The sequence below is a fragment of the Anas acuta genome, chromosome 2, assembly GCF_963932015.1.
Source record: "Anas acuta chromosome 2, bAnaAcu1.1, whole genome shotgun sequence".
NCBI classification, from domain to species: Eukaryota; Metazoa; Chordata; class Aves; order Anseriformes; family Anatidae; genus Anas; species Anas acuta.
The window spans coordinates 32,004,640-32,020,075 of record NC_088980.1 but is presented as its reverse complement, the minus strand read 5'-3'; the positions used below and the strand labels follow the sequence as shown (position 1 = coordinate 32,020,075).

The 15,436-nt window shown below is 36.9% G+C and overlaps 1 protein-coding gene across 21 annotated transcripts in view; it reads right to left on the bottom strand.

The window, feature by feature from the left end:
* HDAC9 (histone deacetylase 9) overlaps positions 1 to 15,436 on the bottom strand; it is a 476,309-nt gene that overhangs the window by 230,641 nt on the left and 230,232 nt on the right. For 15 of the 21 annotated variants that reach the window (XM_068674122.1, XM_068674124.1, XM_068674117.1 and 12 more), the window contains 2 exons: positions 2,297 to 2,538; positions 1,206 to 1,356 (listed from right to left, as the gene is read on the bottom strand). In XM_068674122.1, coding sequence (XP_068530223.1) covers positions 1,206 to 1,356; positions 2,297 to 2,538 — 393 coding nt within the window. Of the gene's footprint in view, positions 1 to 1,205; positions 1,357 to 2,296; positions 2,539 to 7,926; positions 7,951 to 15,436 lie in introns of those variants that run through there. The other 6 variants (XM_068674127.1, XM_068674120.1, XM_068674121.1 and 3 more) reach the window with 2 other exon arrangements.

Here is a 15,436-nt window from a genome sequence, read left to right as displayed (position 1 = left end):
ACCCTTGCCTTTCTGGGTCATTAGGCTGGTGGTTTGAAAATTATTAATGTTGCAGAGAGCAAGGAACCCGACTAGACCAGGTTGAGGAGGATAGACGAACAACTTCAGATTGCTAATGCTCCACCAAAAAAGCTTTCTGCAGACAGAGGAACAGATCTACCCCTCGCTTTTCCCCAAAGAATGTGAAAATAACACCACCGCTGCCACCTAAACAAGAATTATTTGAAAGCTCTGTTTGACAGCGATATAATGCTCTCAGGGATTCATTGTTTACCAAAGTAATGTAAGACCATGGACACTTTAATTTCTAGTCTACAGTATGGTATACCCACAGCTGTTGAACTAATAGTTTTCCACCCAAGAAAAAAAGGCAAGAGTGTACGATCCCCCTGAGCATTATGTACAACACTTTTCTCGTTTTGTCTCTGTTAGTTAATACATTTTGCTCAACTAGGAGGCCAAATAACAGTGTCTCCTTGTGGCATCTTCATTTTAAATACATTCACAATCTATTTTTGCAACATAATTTTTAAGCTGACCTGACAAAAGAGAATTATTTGTATCTGTCTCCCTCTAGTGAACACCAAATTCCAACAGCATCCTTTTTATCTGTCATTTACCTTACAGATATGTATTAGCTACAAATAACTCTTTGTTGGGTCTCATGAAATGGTATCAAAACCAAACACAAGGCAGTTTGAAAACATTGGTCTTATAACTCAGGCAGAAGTATTTAGATGTCTCAGTTGAAGGTATTCTTAAACACTTTGTTATATTTTCAGACTTGAAAGACATTCAGACAATGCTCAAATTACTTGATCAGTAACATGGCGTGCTGTTTGGTAGTGATTTCTGTATCGAGAAATAAGCTCTTCAGAGAGAAATTCTCAAGTGAAGCTTTATGCTTTCAAATTCCTTCTGATTTTATAAAAAGAGCTAGCTACTTGAGAGGCATATACGCAGGTCTGCCAAGAAGGTGCTTTCCTGAAGTTCTGCAAATCTGCACACAGAAGAGCAGTGTGTTTTTGTGGGTGCAACAGGTGGCTCTGCCTTTCTGCAAGCACAGCATTGACTACTCTATAGTTGCATATTTCATACAATAATAGAATTGCTTCAGATCCCTGTTCATTGTCCACTGCAGCTGCAAGAAGATATAAGGGAATATATTAATTTCATATTAGGGTTCACGGTACATTGGTGCTTACTTTCTCGACCTCTTTCTTTGCCTCTGAGAGGAGGAAGCTGCTGTTCCCTGCGATGCCTCTCCAGCTCCTGCTCTTGTCTCTGCTGCTCCAGTTTCTGCTCTTTTTCAAGAAGTTCTTGCTGTTGTTTAATGGCTAGGAGTTCCTGTTGTAGCTTGCACAGAACAAAAAGACATGAGAAAATGCAGTTTGCAGTGTTTTCTAGGTCAATCCTGGCCAAAATAACCCCCTTAAATAACTGAGTATTAGTGCTTTTCTGTGTGCTTACACTTCTTTTTACCTCCTAACTGCCTTTCCAGTCTTTTTAGCAGCATAGTGCATTACCAGCTGTCACTAAAATGAACTCTACTATCAGGTAGCAGCTGGCTGCTGTAGTTACTCATCTTCCTCTTTTGGCAAAAATGCATGGAAACTGCATAACGCACTTTGCCAGTGTGTCACCAAATCCTGGCTGCTGTGCTCAGCTGCATTTGTCAGCTTTGTCCAGTGGAAATTTAGCATGGTAATATAACAGCAAGTAGATCAGAAGAAAAAAAAAAGTATAAATAAAAAGAAAGGCAAGATCATAAATTCACAGCCAAAATCCATTATAGCAGTCCTACCATTGCACAAATCTTTTTTTTTTTTTTTAATGTTATGTGAGGCAGCTAAGAGAAGGGTGAAAACACGAAGTTTGCTTGGCCTACCTCTGTTTTACAAATGCAAATGTTATGTACTTGTCTATTGATTTGATTTGTGGGTATAAATTCAGACAGCAGCCAAAAAAGCAGTCTTTTAATATACTCAAAATTGCTCACACTGAAAAGACAGCCATATTGAAGTCAGGCTGAAAATTTAACATTGTGAAATCGGTAGTTTGATTTTTTGTGGATTTACAGGCTTCAAGAGTTTGGGGAGTGTTATAATACAACTTTGATCTGCTGGGAACAACTTGCTGGCAGTTATTTTGCTTGAACATGCTTCTGTTACCCAAACAGAGAGGAAAAAGCACTCACACTCCATCTCATAGATACAGGAACACTCCCTTTAGCTGAGTCTGTCTCAGCATATTCAGTTTGCTAATATACTGAGGGAAAAATTGAAAATGTTGCTACCTTTATGTGCTCCTGCAGCTGGGCCTGATGCTGGCGGGTCAGGTTTTCATGCTGCTTCTGAAACTCTGCAATCAGCAGTTGTTTCTGAATTTGCTGCTGCTGCTGGATCAGAAGTAGCTCCTGCTGTAGCTGCTTTTCACGCATAATTGGGTCCACCATGGGAACCATCATCCTGAGATCGGTTCGCAAGTCTAATGGTGAGATAGGCTCTAATCCCACAGGAACCTCCGACTTCACATCCACTGAGAAAGGAAAACAACAAAATATATACATGTTAAATATAACTGGAGAAGCAGAATAGAGATTATTCTTACTGGGTAAAAGAACAATTTCACTCAAAGACTCCTTCAATGTACAGAGCCAACATTTATGAAAACTATACAGTATGCAAACTTCTAATATTTCTACTAGCAACCAGAGATTTTCCAAACCATTTTATCATTTTCCAGAAAATGTCTGGAAAGAATATTCCTGGATTAATATTCTGCTAAATAGATTAACAACCAATTCACTTCTAAAACCATGTCTCAGCCTTCAGGAGCATTATTTAGTGAGAACCTCCCAGACTGTAAGAATGCTTAACAACAAAGTGCTGTGGGCACTTCTTCAGCTTGATGTGAAGGCCTGTAGTTCTTTCTGGGTTGAAAGACATTTTCTAAAATAGAAAGCTAGCGTGTAGATTATCCAAAGATGGTGTTACAGACAGATAGCTATTGCATATAATATACCTGGCTTTGTAGCAAACCCACAGGAGTAACACACATGAAATTACAGGAGAATATTGGACACACAACATGAGAAGGATTAATACAGCTTTTTGGAAAATCACCACTGTGCTTGGAGTAGATTAGACACCGTACTCTATGCATGTCTTGCAAGAAAATTAAAACATGTTAGATTATTTCAATTTTCTGCCATAATGGTATATATTATTAATCCATCATTAAAGTGAAGAATGAAGAAGCCTGTGGGCTTCCATCTCCTGACTTAAACAGAAAGAACGGAAAAACAGCAGAAGAGAGAGAGATTTGATGATTTTCACTATAATACTTTTAAAACTCATGTTTTCCTATTAAGAGATGAGACAGAGCATAACTGTACCTGTTAAAAAAGAACAAAAAAACTAGCAAGTATCATTTTTACAAGAGGAAAATAACACAGGTCTGCGACAGTGCTTAGCAGTTCTGATTCCATCCACTAGAGGACAGTGGAATACAAACACATTAACTGCAATTCCTGCTACTCAACCAGAAAAAGATTGTTAACTAGAAACAAACATGATGTGAGGAAATGACCATACTACACATTTTTCTCATTTTATTCTGTTATACCTGTATTTGTATTCCACAAGAAAACTAAAGGGAAGCAGTGAAAAAATCTAGCAAACAGGAGCAGTAAAGCTGCAGAAGTTGAAACTGTAGCAAACAGACAGAACTGAACTCTACTGCACAATAACACCTACTGGCATAAAATATACAAGTATACAACATATTTTTACAAAAAAATGTGAGGCAATGAATTTCTTTTACTGACCGTATTCTCTCATGGTCAATATTCTGGAAACATTTGCTAGGTGATTTTTTTTCTTTTTCTTTTTCTTTTTCCTTTTCTTTTTTTATCCTAGCAACTGTGATTGTAAACCTCAGAGCATAATTTGTCTTCTTAACCTGTTATCCCAATAGAATGATTGTGTCTAAGTGCTTACTTTTGTTCTGAGACTAATCGCTAAATTATAAAAAATCACCTTTAACTTACAAAAACTACTCTTGATTATAAATAATTGCCCCAGACCAAGAGAAACGGACAGGCAAAGCCCCAGCCTTTCATCCCATTTATTCAGCAGCAATCCACATTCCATTTGTCTAGACTAAATATAGCTGCGTTTATACAAGAAATCAATAGTGCTTGCAGAGAGCAGAGCAAAGACATGAATATTTCATCAAACTCTGAGAGAAATGGCAATCAGCAAACTGACAGTGCTGTGCAGGCTCACTGCCCCTCCAGATAAGTCTCCGGCACTTGGACAATGGCTCGCTGCCTGCAAGTCACAATCTTATCATAGGCGCTCTGCTATTTTTAACATTAATTGCAATGTAGGTGACAAAGGCTTATCATGTTTAAAGTAGAGAGACGGACTTTCTTACAGCTACTGTGACAGGATAATAAGCCTTACTTGGAGCAATAATAGTAACCGGAGCCGTGCAAACCCTGCAGGGTTTGGTTTGCAATAGTGTTTGCAAACCGAACCCTGCAGTTGATTTTGCAGATACTGGCTACAAATCAACCCCTACAAGTCCTCATGGCGAGTCAGTCTGATTACACCTCCTACTCCTGCTGAGCATCCCACCTCTTCGTTCTAAGAGCTCTTCTCTGTAACTGTGAGGGGAAGACTTGAGACTTTTCTAACAATGGAAATTTCCTTCCACAATTTGTAAAATGGAGAACTGAAAGCTCAGTTTGATAAGATACAGATTTTCAAGAATTTTTACACACTCAAATAATAAATCTAATACTGGAACACCTAATTCATCAGATTCAACTTTAACTCGCGCGTTAACACAGGAGAAAATAAACATTAAAGTATTCCTAGAAACTTGAATACATAGAAATCTATATAAAATCTTTCATGTCATTTAAAAGCCAATGTTTACTGACAAATAAAGACAAGCAGTATTTCCTGTCATAAATATTGCTAACAGTAAGTTTACCTCCAATTCTACTAATAACTGTTGACACAGCAGCTATTGGCTTTTGGTGGTAATGGCTGTCTTAAAACTCTAACAGTTAATAGTGAAGTTGATAATAGTTAACCTCCTCAGCCAGATGATTCTCACCAAGTAGCCATAAAGCTACCAAACAATACTGTGTTATCGCCTGCTACATGGGCCTGATGCCACAGGCCATTTACATTCTTCTTACTTGTTATCAGCTGACAAGGAAGAGACAAAGAAGCCCTGTGGAGTTACATCAGTGTGAAAAATGTGTAATGGAGCAGAGAATCAGAATCAGTGTCTTTAACAGCTTTGAATTTTAGCTGAAGCATCTTCCTCCCCGCCACCCTGACAAAACTGTAACACTAGACAGACCAAAGGTGATGCAGAATGTTTATTCTCAACAAGGAAGGGTGTACGTGTATTTCACCCCATCCACGTTGGGATAAATGTATTTTGGGGGTAGAAAAAGGAATGGCCTAATCACCACGCTCCACTTTCAAGAACTTTTCACAAGAAGCAGTGGGATGTAGAACTTCCAACAACTGATGCATCAAGCTGTTAGCCAAAGAAGGAAAAAGATGGGTAAGGAAAGAAATACGTGTAATAGGTTCATAAAGACCACCTCCACTTGAAGGAGCCCTGTTTTGCAGGATTCCTGGTGTCACCAGTGCAGCGAGGTCCTAGTGGGTACAATTCAGGGTGGGACACTGCCCTGTTCTCTCTCTGCTGTGGTCTGGAGACGATCCTTCCCAACATCTCTGCTGACTACAGGGCAAGCCCAGGGAGTTCCCTCTACAGATAACTAAGGTCAGACTCTCTTCTGAGCTCAAGTTAGCTGTGGTGAATATGACAGTAGTCTGCCGAATATAAACTAAAAATGAAGTGTTAGTGTCAGCAATTCCAGGAAAAATGTCAAAATTTTAGCAGAAAAATACTTAATAATACTTAATTTTCAGCTATAAGTAACTGCAAAGGCTTCTCCCCCCCCCTTCTTTTTGTATAAAAACTCAGTGGCCTTTATCTTGAAATGTAACAACAAAAATAGTCTCGGGAAAACTTCCATATCAATTATATTCCATAGTTGCATTTCCTGCAGTGCTTTTGATATTCTGTGTAAAGAAAATAAGATACTTGGAAAACGTCATGCTTGTTGAGTATATTTAAAGACTTGTAGCATATTTAAAAAGAGATAAAAAGAGCTTGTTTTAACCCTGGTGCCTTGTTTTTTGAAACAATTTCTTAAAATGGGAATCACTGAAAAATGGTAAGTCTTTCACTAAGAGATAGCATTTCAAGCTTGTTTCTAGTGACTAGCTTCAATTTCTGAACACCGGTATTTTAAAATACACGAATCTTCTGAATCACAAGGGCTAAAAGAAAATAGCAGGAAATAAAGCAGCCCACTTCTTTTTTGTTGGCAATTACCTGTCCTGGCAGACATTTATGCCATCTTTAAAAACAGGAACCTACAGAAGGGCTGCTGCAATCAGTTGAATTGTTGTCATTCTTCATTTGAGATGTAATGAAGAGTTCTAGTAGACTTGCTTACCAGAATACATAGAGTGCATTTTTGATTCTTACATTAGGAGAACTGTGTTAATTTGCAGGGACTGCAGGGACTCAAATTAACCCTTTCACAGTGGAATTTCTCACACATCTGACTATGCTGTTGGGCTAGGAGAGGGAGGCAGACAGGAGAGAAGAACAGGGAATTAAGCTGGTTAGACTCTTGTTCCTGCTTATTCATCCAAGGCAGCATTTTACTTGAGAAGCAGTTAAGGTTTATGATGTGAGCAAGGAGGCCTACAAAAGTTGGAATGCTAAACTAAAATTACATGTGACAAGAGACAGAAGACAAGCTCCTCCAACTAACAACTTCAGTATTAGGCAATAAAAGTGTATTCCTGAAAACAGACAAAAACAAGTAAAATTTTGAAGAGTAATCCTGCCAAGAAATGAGCACACCACATCCCAAACATCAACTCAGTGAAGTATTACAAAGAAAAAAGAATGTGAGAGCAGTTTATACTAGTGCTACTCCTTTGAACTCTCTTCTACAAAACAGAACCCACCTGAAGTGCTTATTAAGTTGTATAGTACTTTGCATAGTTTTCATATGCTTTTCATAAAATGAAAAACAGAACAGTTTTGCACATTTTAGTGTAAAAGAGACTGCCTCCATTTGACCTCTTGATTCAGAGAAAGTGAAAACCCCTCCTGTTTCAGGATTAGCCACCAGTAAATCATGACATAATCAGATGGCTAAGGAATTTACAGAAAATAGGTTGAAATAGTGGAAAGATGGAAGATCCACTGAAAATGAAGACAATGCATTATATTTGCATTGCAGTTTAAACACAGAATTCTCTAGATTTATGTACCACATCATTCAGGACTTGAAAAGCACTGATATCTGGAAAGCCATAAGACACCAGTAATGAAGCAGAGAAGGGGCACAAAGAAAGGATTTAAAATTTCTGAGTACATTGGGGCAGAGCTTTCCCTGTTGAAAAGCAGTGTTACAGGAACATTGCTCACTCTGTAATCTAAGAGCAGTCCTGGCATAATGATAAGGCACTGCTTGCCATCACAGCCAGTGTAAATAAAGAGCTAATAGAGCAATGTGTCAGCTGTGGGCATACTGGAAAATTAAGTGGGCAACTTGGTTTTGAACAGCCATGACTAAAGAGGATGGAGTCTGGCATGAAAACCACTATAGCAATTGCTTAACATACTAATTTGCAGAAAATTTTCCTAATTTGGAGCCTACTTCCCACAAGTCACAACTTTCTGATGGAAGCTGTGCCACTACAAGACCTTCACTACAGAATGCAGGAGCTAGAAGTTGAAATTTTAAGAATAACCAGTACAGAATCAGAAGTCAGATGTTCAATAAACTGTGAAAGGTTAGGTTACCTCCCATGGTATGCTTTTATCATTCCAGCTTTGGTGACTAAATTCTTGTACATCAATTCTCAGCTGGTATAATCTGTCATCCCTCTGTTGACTTCAATATAGGCGAAGCTTCTTTATGCCACCCGAGAAGCTTGATCCAGAATCTCTCTCACGAGTATAGGGGTGAAGAAAGATGGCCTTGAGAGCATCTCATTTTAATATCCTTAATGTGACAAAAGCATCTGGATTTTGGATGGCAGTTGGATTTTGCAATATATATATTTTTTCCAATATTTAAAATCAACAGTTTTTTTTTCTCCATTCTCAAAATTAAGCTAAGGGGTCCACCCAAATAAAAAAAAGTGCCATTTATATTTCACTCAATGTTATTAAATATTTTTGATTAATTATACTTCTTTAATCATAGTCTGGATTTTGGTTGTCACAGGCAAGGGAAACAGAAAGGAGACAGTAAATACAAACGGAAGACTTTTTTTCAAAGGCAGCACAATGAATTTTTTTGGCAGTTAAGTACCCAACTGCAATCTGTACTTTTAAAACTTCCTCACTTGGAAAGGAAAAACACAAGAAATTAACATATATTGCAGATCAGAGAAAATATTTTATGGTTATTTTCTTGGATTATATTTAAGGACTCAGTAATCATTTTAGCAGCACTATCACAGAATTAGAAGTATAAATGAACTGTCAAATCTGATGAGACACTCAACTGACTTTATGTTATTAAGGAGAAGTGTAATAAATTAGACTAGAAATGCATTCCCTTTTGTTCTATAAGAGGCATCTTATCATGATTATACCTTTTCCCCATTTCTTTTAAGTGTTTGCATACATGTCATAATGAGAAGTAAAATAAATGCAAACAGTGATCTGGGCTTTGATTTACCATTCTCTTATTTCCCCAGGGCCTGGAAAGGAAGCTCAAACAACCACAAACTTCTAAAATATCAGTGAGAGGCCTTGAAATACCAACACTGAAGTTACAGCTAGCTGGCTTTTGTAAAAAATCAAAGGCTTTATTATATTGATTTACTAAAATCAGATTCCTTCTCTGCAAATACGCTTTTGAGTCAAACAGTCATAACAAACACAAACATAAATGCCATCTAATTTGTTATAGCCAAGAAGTTTTTTTTAATGTTAGTGTTTGCTGTTTCTTCTACAGTGAATACATGAGTGAAAGTTCCATTTATTAGCCTGCCAGAGTTCATGCAAATATCAGGCCAACCACTTCTGTCAGAGGAGAAAAAGCAAATGTGCCCAGTAAATCACATCAGAATGTGAAACACTTCTAAACTCAAACCTGGGATGATCTGTTATCAAGAAATCCAAGCTGAGCTATATTTGGGTTTCTGAGTTACTTTATATTTCATCTGAAGAACTGTTACACATGCATTCTCTGCACTCATCAGCACAAAGTCCCATGTTCACTTTCCAGAGAACGCCCTCTGGATATATGCAAGGAATCTGAATATCCTGAATTCTGGATACTTCTGCTGCAGGCAAGAGAAAAACAGGACAAAGACAAATGCATGCGTAGTTAAAAATGTAGAATTTCTACATAGCTTTCTTCCAAAGTCTGTGGCATAGTAGTAGTATTATTAAAACCACAATACAGTGGTGTTAATGATGGTGTTAGTACATGGTATGGAGTTAATCTATTTGACCATAATGTGTCCACACCTGTGATGAGGGTATACAAGAAAAGACAGGGAAGATTACAAAATAGCATTGCTTTAGCTGTGTATCTTCTGCACATGGATCAGTACCACCCCCAACCAGATCATACTGAGGATGACAAATAAGGTTTGATTTGCAGTAACACTGCTTTGCAGTTGCAGAACATCGTAGGTACAATCCATGTCCAAATCAACAGGTGCCAGCTTATCTGCTAGTCACTTCATTAAATCATTACAATTAATTAATCAATTGATTAAAATGCAAGCATGTGTGATACGACGCTGTGGCCATGCACTTGCATACATGCACAATTCTTGCATCATATCCTAAAATGCTCAGAAAAAGCAAAGAGCAGACATGACACAAAAGATACTTCTCACCTCCTTTTTCAAAACGGATGCTACACACACAAGAAAAAGGTGATATGCTTTTAGTTGTATCAGTATTACTATACATTAAAAGATGGAGTACGAACCCCTCCAGGATGCTAAAGATGACTGAAAGAGCACCATCAGATTTTCTAGAGACCTGTTACCATCTTTTCCTGATGTCCTATTCAGAGACAATATAAGGCTTTTGCAGGTGGTACCAAATACATCCAGAACATAGATTTCCACTTTGTTTACATCTCATCTAGACTTGTGAATGGTGCAGGCATTCTGCTCCCCTTCATACCACCTTGCCTTGGACTGCAGCATAGTCAGGGGAGTCTCTCCTCCTCTGCTAATATAATACTTGCACAAATAAAATGAATAAATAATATTAGATCCCTGACTTGCCATTTTTTATAAGTGCAGCTGTTGGAATACTGATACCTAGGAGCAGAGATTACAGCATGCACAGAGAAAAAAAGAAAAAAAAACACTAGAAGGAAAGCAGGGGAAATGAAAGGTAAAGAACAAATTCATAATGGTGATGTAAAGCAAACCAGGTAGTTTGTTAGGCTGCAGAATTGAATTAGGAGTGGCAGAAGATGAAAAAGGACATTAAAACAATGGCAGTACAGCTGATGGGAATATTATGCAGCTGTTGAGACACAAAGTTGGATGGATTAAGATGTCAATAGACAGCAAAGATGGGCTGCTCTAAAGAATGTAAAGGGGGGTTCTGGAGGAATATTCATCTTAGCTTGATGAAAGGGTTGTGAAGGTTTTAAAGGTCTTGATTTAATCTATTTTTTTTGCTGCAGATAGAGCATATCTTTCAGAGAACAACCTTGACTACCATGCAGATGGCCGCATTTCCATTACTAAGACATTACATAAGGCAGGCTCTCCAGTAAAAGAGATTACATAAAATACACAAAAAGCATTATGAACTCATAATGAAGGAAATGCCAGTCTTCCAGGATGCTTACTTATGTTTTTGGCTTATTAATGTGAAGACAGTTTTGATTTTACAGTGTATAGATTCTAACCATAACTATTTGCAGAAAATAATAACAAAAAAGAAGTGTCTCTCTCTCTCCCATTCTGTCAGTTGGGATTTGGAGGAATTACTTGAAAAAAGGAGACAGACATCTCAGGTTCACAGCTGTAATCTAAATATTATAAAAATCTTCCATTTTATAACAAAACGGTATCTTGGCCAAATGATGATGATGATGATGATAATAAATTAGCTGTTTACTTCTAAGATCCAATAATTTTCATGAGCTGAAGAAAATCCTAAACTAGAGATGTAATATCTAGTTCTTGTACTTTTGTGACAGATGATCATCAATATTACTCTGCTTATCTCAATTCCTCCTTTCCTATTTCGACTCTTCTCACCACAGTAAATGATTCCAATCCTACTGTGCCCAAAGTGTTAGCTCACTTTGACAATATACTTGGGTTCCTTGGAACCATGTGATGTAAATATCCTCCAGGATTTCCAAAGCTTTCAGATGGCAAAAGTACCACCAACACTGCACTCTGTATGACAGAAAGAAGAAATATTGCTATTTTCTATAATAATGTAACACTAAACATGAAATAGTATACATGGGCTGTACTGTCCAGACTGAAAAGATCTCTGGAAAACATTCTCCGGAATGTAAAGGCCTGATTTCAGCCACCAGAGGGAGTCAATCTTATTTTCCTAGTCAATCAGAAGCTTACAATGAACCAAAAAAGCACTGTGAAAGGTAGAAATTACTAATAGCATAGTTTATATCCATTTATACTTGGATATGAAACATTATGAAAGTAAAGCTTAACTGGGATTTAGTTTATTGATATATAAGATCACTCTTTTTCTTTAAATGTTCATTAACAAAATTCCTATTAGTACATGACTTTGGATTAATTACATTTTAAGGATTCAAATACTAATATTTGACATCATTAGAATGATGCATCATACTTCCATCAAACTTACTATTCTTTCTTTATTTGACTTCAAGTCACTACCATGCTTTTAAGTTGGTTTCAGACATATGCTGTCTCGACCTAAAAGTGCAAATACAGCAGTATGTCTTCAATTTCTTTACAGTTAAGTCATCTTAATCAGCAGGTAGAATTGTGGACTTATGATGGTGAGTATAGGAAAGAAATTGACATTTCTATTCTCTCTTACAAACAATTGTATTTGTAATTTTTGAGCAGTGGAAAACTAACCTATAGGGATCATTATGATAGTACTGTTATTTTGCCTGGATACATTTTCCATTATTATTATTCTAAACAAATACCGAGTAATAGTTTTGCATTCTGTAATATTCCAGAAAGTAATGCAACAAGACATTGCTAAGAAATATGCCTCTGTTCTGTCAAAATAAACAACCGTAACAGAAAAAATCTACACAATTTTGATGCAACTTAGTAAGTACACAGTTAAGAAAAAGGGAAATACAAAAGTTATTACCAATTTTTCTTTTCCCGCATATCAGTAGGTCCATTTCTTACTAGTGGGTTGGTTGTTTCTTTCTTCATCTCAACTCATCTGAGAAGCAGACCAGTCAAGCCAATGGGTATTTCTTCATTCTCAAATGAAAGATTCTTTCCTAAGCAAGTTTTCCCAGAAATTAAATTTCATAATAAGAAGTCTAAAAAAATCGGAGGGAACTCTACTCAAATTTTAGAAATTTACAGACCAGGCATGGAACATGCATACTAAAATGACTGCTTAAATGGAGTCAAGCATTCAAAATTACTCTTCAAGAAACATTTTGGGTCCTTTGAGAATCTCAGCCTAAATCATTTAAATAAAACCTAGTCATATTGAAACCTCCACCTCCCAACTTAACACATTAATCATTCAGAATAGAAATTCCATCTCATCAGAATTAAGACAAAAAAAATAATCTTAGCTCACTGCAGTTTAGTTCTGTTGACTGAGCCTTTGAACCTGGCTTTAAATGTCATCACAAACTGAGATTCTGCAATACAAAAAGCAACGCAAAAGTAGATGCTCTGTTTCTGTACTTTAAGCAGAATGTTTTGCAATCAGTGAGACAGAATTAACAATATGTTATGGAATTACTGCATTGCATATTAGGATTGGGAGAAAGCAGCACAACTCAAGTTTTGCCATGGAAATAACCTGTCATGCTGACTGCAAATCATTGAGACAGCTTGGTACCATATAGAAATCAAACATGTTCACTTTATAAGAGAAAAACTGGAATAGTCTGAGACTTCATCAGTGCACTGCAGAAGGCTGGATCCTTAAATTTTCATCAGTGCATGTTAGTTGCAGCAGCAGTGTTCCTTACTAGGCTCTTCTGTTCAGTATCATTTATTTTCTTTCTCAGAAATGTGCATATGGCCTTTCAATCTTTGCTTCATTTCCATAAGGAATCACATCTGATACATTTGGGAAATTGTTGTTGTTGTTGCTGTTGTTTTGTTTGTTTGTTTTTTTCCTCTTCCTTTACGCATTTGACAAAGTAGGTGTTTAAACTATTAAAAGCTTCTATTCTAAGGAAACTATTTTCTTTTGCGAATACTATACTCCACAAAGCAATTTTTAAAATAACAAAATTGAGCAAGAATACAAGTATATAACAGAAGTCAATAAATGTTACTGTGAAGCACTTCCAACACTCTTAGCCAAACAAAGAGCTTGACTTAATCCTATCCATATTTTTAAAATTCTTCCTGGCTGCAGTAATCAGGCTGGTTTTGAGTTTTCTTCTCTCTTACTCAGAGTGTTTCAAAAGTTCCCAGGAAGTTATTTTCAATAGTTTTAGTACATAGAAAATATTATAGAGTATATTAAAGGAAGTAGGAATAAAATGCAAATAACTTCTGATGTGTCCAGAAAGTACAGCTTCACTTTCTATGGCTTTTATATTTATGTCATGCACATTTATATTTCTCAGAATTATGATGCTAGGAAATGGGAAATTATTTTGGCTAATAAGGTTATTTATGCTAATTTTTAGATATGCTTGTGTTTGGTGTTCTTCCCTGAATTAGTATCTGATGGTAAACACATGAACTGAAATTTCTACTGTTATGGATTTCCCTGTAGACAACCCTAGCCCAGAACTCTCTGTTAACAATAATGTTTAATTAATTGAATGTATGCTGAGACCATGGTAGTATATCCATAAACCATGTTTAATGAAATGTCATAGGAACTGAAGCTGAAGAATATACTGCATGAAGCAGACTTCCCCCTATTCACCAACATAAAACACCATTTCCTAAAACTACCACAAAAGCTACACCACCAGCAGCTCCTCCTTGTTGCAGACAGAAGCACCTCTTCAGAAAGCACAGGTCTAGACATGGCATAAATATTTAGAGAATTACTAATAGTCACGAACAAAAGGAGGGTCTAGTGGTGTCACTGATTTCACTTACTCCAAGTATGTGAATGCTTCTCTGACAATTCAGAGCTATGCACCTGATGAAACACCACAAAGCAAAGCCAATACCCGATACTATTACTTTTCACTTTCTCCACAACTCAAGAGTCCCAAAGTGACAAACTGATCAGATCTTGGTTTAGAAAGAGCTCACTTATACATCCATAAAATTCCATTTAATTTCCAATCATAACTACATCTGCCAGAGGAAAAACAAAATTAAATTGATAGACAATACACACGGAACAGGGTTTTTCAAGGATTTACCCTAAATGCTTTTTGAATACAGGTAAAATGAATGGCTTACCTTCCAAGACAAAAACCATAAAAAAACTAGCAGATGACCTTTCTTTTAAAAAAAAGGGAAATGGCCAAATGTCACTGTCTACCTACCTTTTAATTCACCCACCTCCAGAACTTGCACTTTTTTTTATACGCTTTTGTTAGCTTGCTTCACCTCACCTTAGAGGTCACTGGTAAAGAGGCTAATTTCAGACTGCAATGAAGTTGCTGAAATCCCACTACTAATTACAAGAAGGCTGACTTCAGACAGTGTCACACAATAGTTATCAGCTACCTCTACAAAGGCCACAAATGAAATGCCATAATGCTGCATGACTCCTGGTCACAAGGCTGAACAACTGTAGATCCTGAACTCCTTGGAACAAGAAGATCAAGGATTCTTTGTTTGTCAACAGTGACATATATGACCTAATATGTATGACAACATTTTGTGCAAATACTTTTATACTGACAGCATATTATTGTGGTATAAGGAACAGACCACCAACACTACTAGGTGGGATGACCCCTTCCATTGATATTGGCAAGCTATTACAGTGAACAGTTTACAAGTAAATCATTAGGAATCATTTGACGTCCTTTTGTTGAATCATCTTACATCATTTTTGCTGCCAACCATTTAAATTAAGATTCCTGAAAAGTTTAACTTTTGACTGGAAATTACAATCTACAACAGCATATTCAGCTTTTGAAGCCCAAACACAAGCCAAAGGACCCAGTGATATAACC